The 10,396-nt window shown below is 43.4% G+C and overlaps 1 protein-coding gene across 9 annotated transcripts in view; it reads left to right on the top strand.

Annotated features, from left to right (window-relative positions):
* The first annotated feature begins 3,150 nt into the window (after nucleotides 1-3,150).
* The window catches only part of LOC138763963 (uncharacterized), a 33,048-nt gene continuing 25,802 nt past the window's right edge, over nucleotides 3,151-10,396 (top strand). For 2 of the 9 annotated variants that reach the window (XM_069939040.1, XM_069939041.1), the window contains exon 1: nucleotides 3,167-3,321. Coding sequence is in view for 2 of the 9 variants with exons in the window: in XM_069939036.1 (XP_069795137.1) it covers nucleotides 7,629-7,835 (207 nt within the window). In the remaining 7 variants the exon portion in view is untranslated. Of the gene's footprint in view, nucleotides 3,322-5,149; nucleotides 5,853-6,236; nucleotides 6,336-7,136; nucleotides 7,836-8,102; nucleotides 8,188-10,396 lie in introns of those variants that run through there. The other 7 variants (XM_069939044.1, XM_069939043.1, XM_069939042.1 and 4 more) reach the window with 7 other exon arrangements.

Below are 10,396 nucleotides of genomic sequence, written 5' to 3'. Positions count from 1 at the left end.
GAGAAGTTCTAATTGTCTGGTTTAGGCAGCAGGAACCAAGAGATTCTCCTGAGGATGCATGAGGTATGAGAGCTTATTGTCAAATAAATAAGCAGAGCGTTCAGATGCATATATATTCTTACTTGCTCCAGCCAAATATGGACAGATGATATACCAACATGAGTAAACAGGATGTCAGAGAACTCTTAAGGAAGTCAGGAGGTTAAAAGGGGACATGAGAGAGATATCAAAGTCAGATAAGGTAAAGGAAAAGCCCAAAAGATTCTGCAAGTACAGGAAATACAGAAGGAAACCTCGGGAGGGAATAGCTACACTTGAGGATCAGAGTGGTCATCAATGTGTGGAGCCAAGGGAGATGGATGAGTCTTAAATGAATACTTCTTATCTGTTCTTAACATGGGGAAGGCTACAAAAGCTGATGAGTTCAGGGAAATTATCAATGATGGATATTGACATACCAAAAGAGGAGGCATTGGTGGTCGTAAAGTTAATTCATGCCAAATTGTAGGCAGGCAGTCTTAATACAGAAGGGAGAAAAACAGAAGTCTGCAGACACTGCAATTATGGTGAAAACACACCGATATGCTGGAAGAACTCAGCCGGTCTCTCTGCAGCCATAAGAGGTAAAGATATATTACCAACCTTTGGGACCTGAGCCCTTTTTCAAGGTATGATGTAGCAGAGTCTTAATGCAGAGCCTTGATACAAAATATCAAACACCAACTTTAGCCCCAAACATGCCACCTGCCTCACTGAGTTTCTCCAGCAGCTCGTTTCTTTAGGGAGGAGGAATTTCTACCACTGTTTACTGTCGAATGCCACAGCACCTCTATTATCTCTTACAGGATCTGATGTCCATGTCCAAAAGACCATTAACTTTGGAAAATGAGTGCTTTTGACGATGTGAAGACTACACCTGTGAATGCCATGATGCTTGTACATCAAAAGCCCAATGCCTTGCTCTCTCTTACCACAGATACCCCTGTCAGTGCTGTGGGAGCAGTATTAGAACAAGAAGTCTGTGGGCAATTGGAACCTTTGCCATTTTTTCAGCCAAGCTGTCATCAGCTCAGGCAAAGTATACTATGTTTGGTTGAGAACTCCATCTATCTCACAGTGAAACATTTCCAGTTTTTGTTGGAAGGTTGCCCTTTCACCATTTATACAAACCACCAGCCTCTTACGTATACCATGAGTACAAGCACACATCGCTTCTTGGCATGAGAAATTTGGCACTTGGGTTCCATCTTATAATTTTCATCAGAATATTTCCAAGGGAAAGTGAATGCATGGCCAACACCCTCTCCAGGTCCAACATTGATGCCTTACATACAACTACTGCCACCGATTTCACCGCCACAGCTTGTGCGCATCACAGTGACCCTGATCTCATCTGATATCACTGGATCAACTCTGGTCTCCATCTACAAGATGTGAGACTGGATGAACCGGGTGAAATATCGGACTGCAATTTTGCCACATGAAGACCTTGTGTGACGTTTTGTGCCACCAGTAATGAGGCAGGAGATTTTTGAGTGTCTTCACAATCTATCGCATTCTGATAGAAGAGCATCAATCAAAATAATAATGGGAACATTTCACCAGGCTTCATGTTGGTTTACAGGCAAGGAATGGCTTGTCATGTCAAGTCTCCAGACACACAAAATCCAAGCTGGGAGATTGTTGTTCCAATTCCCATTTCCATCATATGCTCCTGGACTTGTAGGCCTGCTTCTGCCATACAGTGTGAGGACTGGACTACCAGGTGGCAGGAGGTTATTCAAACCATTCACACTTCAGTGGAGATGATCGCTCGGGCTTTCATTGGATTCCATCTTTTGGTATTATGATAGACCGAGGGTCTCAGTTCGAGTTGGCATTGCTCCGAGCTCTCGCTGATATTTTTGGCACTACCCATATTCAGACAACAGCTTACCATCCACAGGTCATCCATGTTCTGCATTGGTTCCAGAGTTGGAGAACCAGTCACACCCCTGCCAGTCAGAGCATACATCGCCTGCCTTGCAGGTCGGGGCAGACTGTCAGCTCTCCAGACCATTACATAGACAAGTCTGATCAGTTACCTCCTTGCATGGTTCAGAGGCTGAGGGGTGGGGGGTAGCTGCTGTGGTCATGTAATTACCTGGGTCAGGTGCAGAGCCAGTCGCTGCTAATGTCATATCCGAGGCGATGTGCGGGAATAACAGAGTGCATGAGTGAGTTAATTAAGCAGTCTGCAAGGATGTGGAAGCTATGGAGAGGGTACAGAGGAGATTTACTGGGATGTTATCTGGATTGGAAAATGTGTCCATCTTATGAGCCAAGGTGAGCAGAGCTAGGGCTTTTTCTCTTTGGAGCGAGGAAGGGTAAGAGATGACTTAATAGACGTCTACAAGATCGTGAGAGGCATAGATAAGGGAGAGAGCCAGTGCCGTTTGACCCTGGGTGGGAATAGCAACTCCAGAGGTCATCTGTACAAAGTGAAGGGAAGAAAGTTTAGGGGAGAGATGGGGGGGGGGGAGGAGTTTTCTTCAGAGTGTTGTGAGCGCCTAGAATGCTTTGCCAGGGGTGGTGGTGGAGGTTGGAACGATAGTGGCATTTGAGAGACTTTTAGACAGGCACGTGGAAGAAAGACAAATAGAGGGTTAAGAGGTAAGGGAGGGTTTTAAATCTGCACAACTTCGTGGGTGGAGGATCTTTGCTGTAACGTCCTGTATTCTACCTGTATTCCACTTCCTGTTGAAAATTCGAAGGACAATTTGGAGCTACTTTGAAAAGGAATGTGATTTTATTCATAAAGGTAAAGAAAGGTAAAGTTAATGCAATTGTCAAAGTATCCATCATAGTTTTGGCCCCAAATTAAGGCACTCCTCCCATCAACTCCAGAACAGTGTGTTATCCAGCAGACCTTTCAGTTCCCATCCACCTTCTCTTTCCATGTAGTTCTGAAAACCAATTCTCATTGACATTGTACCCAGTATCATCACACAGCAGTTCTTAAAACATTTTTTTTTAAAAAAGCTTCAAAATGGGGTCCAAGATCTCACTCGGAGTCACTTTCAGACTGCAAACTTGATCCAAACTTAGTGGCAATGCAACAAACCACCCCCCCCCCCCCCCCCCCCACACACACACACACACACCCCTGCCGTTTCCTTGGAGACACTTTGATACAACCGTGACTCGTGCGACCTGTCGGTGAGAAGGAACCCAATCATTCGCAAGTAAGCAGTGGGATTAAAGAGACTGGTCCACGGCTTTCTTGCCCCCAAGGTTGACCGCACCGAGCAGGATCGTTGCGCCCTGGGTCCCCGCAGGCAGGTAAGTGAGGGGTAGAGGATGCCCCGCGTTCGCAGTCGCCTTGGGGCTCTCAGATGAAGTTCAAGGATTTGGGGTTGACCCCCAAAAATGTACAGATCGACGAGACCAGAGAAAACCAATCAGCTCAGTAAAACGTCGCTTTCTGGAAGGACGGGGTCTTAAAATGAATTTCGAGGAGCTCAGTTTCAATGAAGGGGAGGTCGGTGTCTGATGAAGCTGCGGGGAAGGAGAAGGTGGCGAGGTTCGTGGGAACTCCTTCCTTTCTCACTTCACACAGCTGGAGTTCTTTACTCGCTTCATTACCACTGAATTGTAGGTTCTTGTTGCAAGTGGGTCCTCTTTATTAAAGGGTTGAGTCAGGACGGATGTCAAATCTAGTTTCCTGCTGCACTCCCCTTCCCAGGTGGTAACAGGTTAGAGGTTTTGCTTCAGAGGGGATCAGGTACAAAGGAAAGGGGTGCATTCTTGACCAGGGATTCGAAGTCTGATGGGTTCCTCTTGCATTGCTAATGTAATTTTTAAAAACCAGGTCCTCCTCGTAGCTTTTTTTTTCTATAAACTTTTGATCTACAATGAAGCTGCGCAGAAATTGCAAACATATTCAAGCTCCAAGTCCAGCGTTGTTGTTGTTCAAATCTGCTCTTGAACAAGATGTATTGTTCACAGGGCTTTGGGGATATGGAAGTCCCAGAGATTGTAGTCAGTCATTAAAGAATTGACAACCTTTAGATGATCACTAAAGTTTTGAGTGCGGCTACATCTAAATACAGTATTATTATTGCTCAGACAGATTCGCACACGAATGTGTTAATGTGCTTTTAACGATGACTGTGACCTATTGGAACATAGTTTTCCATTTATAGCATGCCCTTCAAAATACTTTTCAACTTCCAAACTCAGTAATCACAAAAACACCTCATCACTTCAGATCACTGCCATCCTCCACCCACCGTTTGAGAAATGCTGATATATGTCATTAAAATTTGTTGTTTTTATGCTCTATCTTTGGAACTTCATCTCAACTTTGTAACAATGGTAAATATATTTGCAGACGATGCCGCTTTAGTTGCCCATTCAGAGCCAGCTCTTCAGCGCTTGACGTCCTGCTTTGCGGAAACTGCCAAAATGTTTGGCCTGGAAGTCAGCCTGAAGAAAACTGAGGTCCTCCATCAGCCAGCTCCCCACCATGACTACCAGCCCCCCCACATCTCCATCGGGCACACAAAACTCAAAACGGTCAACCAGTTTACCTATCTCGGCTGCACCATTTCATCAGATGCAAGGATCGACAATGAGATAGACAACAGACTCGCCAAGGCAAATAGCGCCTTTGGAAGACTACACAAAAGAGTCTGGAAAAACAACCAACTGAAAAACCTCACAAAGATAAGCGTATACAGAGCCGTTGTCATACCCACACTTCTGTTCGGCTCCGAATCATGGGTCATCTACCGGCACCACCTACGGCTCCTAGAACGCTTCCACCAGCGTTGTCTCCGCTCCATCCTCAACATCCATTGGAGCGCTTACACCCCTAACGTTGAAGTACTCGAGATGGCAGAGGTCGACAGCATCGAGTCCACGCTGCTGAAGATCCAGCTGCGCTGGATGGGTCACGTCTCCAGAATGGAGGACCATCGCCTTCCCAAGATCGTGTTATATGGCGAGCTCTCCACTGGCCACCGTGACAGAGGTGCACCAAAGAAAAGGTACAAGGACTGCCTAAAGAAATCTCTTGGTGCCTGCCACATTGACCACCGCCAGTGGGCTGATAACGCCTCAAACCGTGCATCTTGGCGCCTCACAGTTTGGCGGGCAGCAACCTCCTTTGAAGAAGACCGCAGAGCCCACCTCACTGACAAAAGGCAAAGGAGGAAAAACCCAACACCCAACCCCAACCCACCAATTTTCCCCTGCAGCCGCTGCAACCGTGTCTGCCTGTCCCGCATCGGACTTGTCAGCCACAAACGAGCCTGCAGCTGATGTGGACTTTTACCCCCTCCATAAATCTTCGTCCGCGAAGCCAAGCCAAAGAAAAGCCAAAGAAATATATGTAATGCCTGATAAAACTTCACACAAAGTGATGGATTCAGTTAATTGGATATTCGTTGCTCAAATTCAGTAGACAGGGAAATGTATACTGTCACTAATTATGTCCCTGTATCATCTGAGGCATTTGTTCCACCTCTTGAATGGAATTGTGGAAAGAAGAATGTATTCAATATAAGTTGGTGTTCTTTATAAAAATGGGAGATTAATACATTTTCTCTTTTACATCTTTCATAATATTAAAAAGCAACATTCAAGGACGAATATAGACTGAGGCCTATTGGAATTCTACCAGAGTGTCAGTTAGCATCTCATCTCTTTTGTTTACTAACGGGTTGGATCAATAACTCTGTAAATACTCATAGGAATGAGCTTGTTTCCACTTGACAATTGTTAATTTTTCATCATTCAACAACTTCACAAGAACAATTTATATTCTGTTAGAAATGATTTCATTTTGGCTGATATTTACTAAGTTTCTGGTAAGTTCCATCACAAAAAATTTTGAATCCATTTTAAGCAAAGGAGATGGTAAATCTTTCAATAAATTTTGAAGGAATTCCTCAAATTTAGTGAATGGCTGCTTTCTCAATTGCGACTTTATTCGTTAAATGCATTTTCTTGATGCATACAAACTAGTTTATAAATTTCAGAGTTATGAATGTTGTGCCTCATGTCGTTTTTATCAGGGGAAAATTGGATTAATTTCATTTTACTTTCTTGTTAATTGCATTGGCCGGTTGATCATAAACCTTTATGTTAGAGAATGTCCAGATAGATCAAAAGGCTGCCAACACCATTAGAGTGTAAGTTTCTTTTTTTTTGTTGAAAAATATTGCTCATCTCCACAAAATACTGGACAAAAGAATGATAAAGTTTGGATTCCACTTCCTGTTGAAAATTCGAAGGACAATTTGGAGCTACTTTGAAAAGGAATGTGATTTTATTCATAAAGGTAAAGAAAGGTAAAGTTAATCGGTTTCTGTGAATTTTTCATTTGCTGCTTTACTCAGTTTGCATGAAAAATATATGAAGAAATTTTCTGAGATGAATGCCAGTGATAAGACCTGTTTATTTTAGAGAACATTATAGAAAACAGTACTCTTTTCATATAAACAAAAGAACTGATAAACTGTAAATGAATATTTCAATAGTGTAAATAAAGGAAAATGAATCATGTGACAAAACCAAGAGAAAAAAGCCCCAAGTGAAAGGTTGGAGGGACTGAGCAGGTCAGAGAAATAAAAACACACAATAATGCTGGAGGAACTCAACCGGTTTCACACAGGAGGTAAAGATACAGTATATTACTGATGTTTCAGGCCTGAGCCCTTTCTCAAGGTATGTCAAAATTCAGAGATGCTGGAAGAACTCAGCCAGTCTCGCAGCGTCCATAGGAGGTAAAGATATATTACTTGTGTCTCGGGCCTGAGGTATAAGCAAAATAGCAGATTCAGGCCAGAAATGTCAGTAAAATATCTTTACTTCCTATGCCGTGAGTTGGCTGAGTTCCTCCAGCATTTGCCATGTGTTTTTTTTTAACTACAATTGGAGCACCTCCAGACTTCTGTGTTTCACTCAAGGTCAGAGAAATAGGAAGTCAACATTTCAGGTTGGGACCCTTTATTGACCAGCAGAGATGACAGGCATAAAAATCAGGTGGTGGGGGGGGGGGGGGCTGAGCAGAGGCAAGGGAGTAAAACCACAATTGCTGGAAAAACTCAGCAGGTCAAACAGCAAAATGTATATGGGAAAGATAAAGATACATAACCAATGTTTTGGAATTAAGGCCAAGAAGTGGTAGGATACTGGATAAATTAGGGTAGGAGAGATGGAAAGAGGTGAAAAATGTGATGTCAGGAGCTAGTGAAGAACAGATGGGAGGAGTGGAGCCAGATCCCCCAGAAGTCTCCTCACCTACCTGTCTGCATGCCCCTCCTACCTTCATTTGTCCAGTATGGTATAACCTCTTGGCCCTGTCGTTCCCCGCACCCTTTTTATGGTTCTTACCTCCCCTTCCCACTTTAGCCTTGATAAAGGACCCCAACTCGAAACATTGACTATCCATTTCTCACCCTGCCCCTTTGAGTCCCTGCAGCTTCCTATTGTTTACTCAGGAGTGCAGCATCTGCAGTTCCTGTAAGTCCCAACTCCGAATGTCTTGTCACAAAATGATGGGAAGAATAGAATCAGCCAAAAGGCTGCCCCAGCTGAGCAGAAAACAGAGGACAATGTGATTGTTAATGATGACAGAGTGAATGAGGTGGAATGATACATCATTGAAACAGAATATCAGCCCTGTTTCAGCACTGATCAAGTGGCATTTCGTGTTGCGAGAAGACTCACACAAAGTTACAGCAACAAGGAGCACTAATCTGGGAAGTGACCACACACGTGTGAATCTTGAAGACAAAAGAAAGGTTGGAGGTGGGTCTGAGAAACTGCAGAGAGAGCTGTTAATGAAGGTAATGTCCAAAGAAAGGTAACCATTCACAATGTTGACTGTAATGAAAGTCAGGAAGGAGTTAGTTGATCGACCATTTAGTTGGGGAAGGAAAGAGGTGTTGTGAGGCAGATCAGAATAGAGCAGGTGGCTTTGGGCTGTGGTGAATGAGTTCAGGAGGAAACCAAAGAAAACTGATATCATCAGGTATTTACTCACTAAATCTTGAGGTGGTTTGTGAGAATTAAACTAGAGGTGAGTTTCAGCAATATTATATTTCTTTGTCCAGGTAAACAAGAATGTCTGCAGATGCTAGAGGTGATTGCAATACACACAGGTGCTGGAGAAACTAAGGAGGTCACACAGAAGTTGAGGTAATTTGAGTTTTGTATTGAGCCCTTCACCAAGGTGTGAGCAAAAAAAAAAGATGGGAAAGGAAACAGAAGGAAAAGGAAAGAGACTCGGGGGATGGTTTAGTGGATATTGGAGAAGTCCATGTTAATGCCATCAAGTTGGAATGTGACCAGGGGAAATATAAGGTGTTGTTCTTCCAATTCACAGGAAGCCTTAGTTTGGCAGTGCATGATGCAATGTTCATGTGGGAATAGTGTGTAGAATTAAAATGGTTGGCTACTGGGAAGTCCTTGCTATTGCAGCAGATAATGCGAAGGTGATCAATGAAACAGTCTGCATTTAGTCTTACCATTGTAGACCCATTTCCTCCACCTTCCCACCCCTTCCCCTTTCCTCTCCTGTCAGAGAGCTACCCTTCCCCCATCACCTCAGTCTCTTCTACCAGCCTGTGCTCCTCCCCTCCCCCTTCCTTCCTTCTCTCCTCTCCCCACCATTCTAATCAGATGCCTGGCTAATTTTTCCTCATAACTTCATGAAAGATCAGGCCTGAAATGTTGGTTACCCTTTATTTCTGATAAATGCTGTGTGAAATGTCGAGTTTCTCCAGCACATTTGTGTATTACAACTTTTTTTTCTTATTAAGAGCTTGTGTTTGTGAAATGCCTGTGCTAAGAAGTGGCTCTTTTATTCAAATAAGTACTTTAATCCCCAAGAAGTGAAATAACAAAAGCTGCAATATTCAAATAGGTTTATTACTTGGCTTATGTTGCTGCCAACATAAGTGGTGGATAATCTTCTTTCTCCTTTGGCTTGGCTTCGCGGATGAAGATTTATGGAGGGGTAAATGTCCACGTCAGCTGCAGGTTCGTTTGTGGCTGACAAGTCCAATGCGGGACAGGCAGACACGGTTGCAGCGGTTGCAGGGGAAAATTGGTGGGTTGGGGTTGGGTGTTGGGTTTTTCCTCCTTTGTCTTTTGTCAGTGAGGTGGGCTGTCATTTGGTTTTGAGAAGGAGGGAAATGTACAGGATTAAGCCAAAAGTGTTACACATTATTTGTTACAATTGCTCAGGGTTTCATACAAGGACTTTTACTGTTACATTTTGTAAATAACCTGCAATAACTGTATTCATCCAGTTCCTAGTAAATAGCACGTTTCAATGTTGCAAATCTTTAATCACTCTATTCAGGCTTGTTCAGTCTGCTACGAAAATAAATCCACCCTGCCATAAACTGTGTACTGACAATAACCACACCAGCCGTGTGAGTATAAGACAGCTTTAATAAACTAATATGTTCACTAAAAGGTCTTGTCTCTCTGCAAGACGAACCTGGAAGGCTAGACTGTAGCTCTGGACTGCTTGATAGACAAGGTCACCGGGATGACCCCTGGTGACCTAGTGGTGTAATTGCATATCACCACAAACTGGATCTGGTAATAGCAGGAAAAAAGGGCCTTCATAATTTCTTTGGCACTTGATCCCAGATTGGTTCACATCTATGACCCTTAACAACTTGGAGGCTTTTACCCCTTTTACAACTGAAAAGCTGCGTTATTGCTGCATTCACGCCAATAACGCAGCTTCTCTGGAAAATGGCTTGCTTGTTCACACAGAGCAGAAGAAAAGCTGGTCACTGAGTCCTTTTACTCAGCAAGCCAGCTTCCCAAAGCAAAAGAGGCAGGATGTGTAGCACAGCAGCACTGGCAACGCAGTTCCCCCTCTAACATTACCTACCTTGCCCGATTAAAGCCAGGTAAGTTCAGAACCCTCAAATCTGCCCTCGATGCATTCACACAGCTGGATAAAACATTTGAAAGGTGGATAATACCTTTGTGTAAAGGGGGCATTGGTCAAAGGAAGCTGTCATTTGGTTTTGAGAAGGAGGGAAATGTACAGGATTAAGCCAAAAGTATTACACATTATTTGTTACAATTGCTCAGGGTTTCATACAAGGACTTTTACTGTTACATTTTGTAAATAACCTGCAATAACTGTATTCATCCAGTTCCTAGTAAATAGCACGTTTCAATGTTGCAAATCTGTAAGTTATGGCCAAAGCTTCTCTTAAAGTTCTGTAAACATTTCACTTGATTTTATTCTCCATAAAGGCACATTTCAAAATATACCACTGTCAACAGTTGAAAGCATTTGAGCTGATTGCTTCATGTCTGGGTATGGAGGGAGGAGTCACGTGATGGAGTAGTGGCCGGACAGTGAACTCCAGCCCTC

This window comes from Narcine bancroftii, chromosome 5, assembly GCF_036971445.1.
Source record: "Narcine bancroftii isolate sNarBan1 chromosome 5, sNarBan1.hap1, whole genome shotgun sequence".
NCBI classification, from domain to species: Eukaryota; Metazoa; Chordata; class Chondrichthyes; order Torpediniformes; family Narcinidae; genus Narcine; species Narcine bancroftii.
Note: the sequence above shows the minus strand (reverse complement) of the source record. Positions and strands in the feature narration are given on the sequence as shown.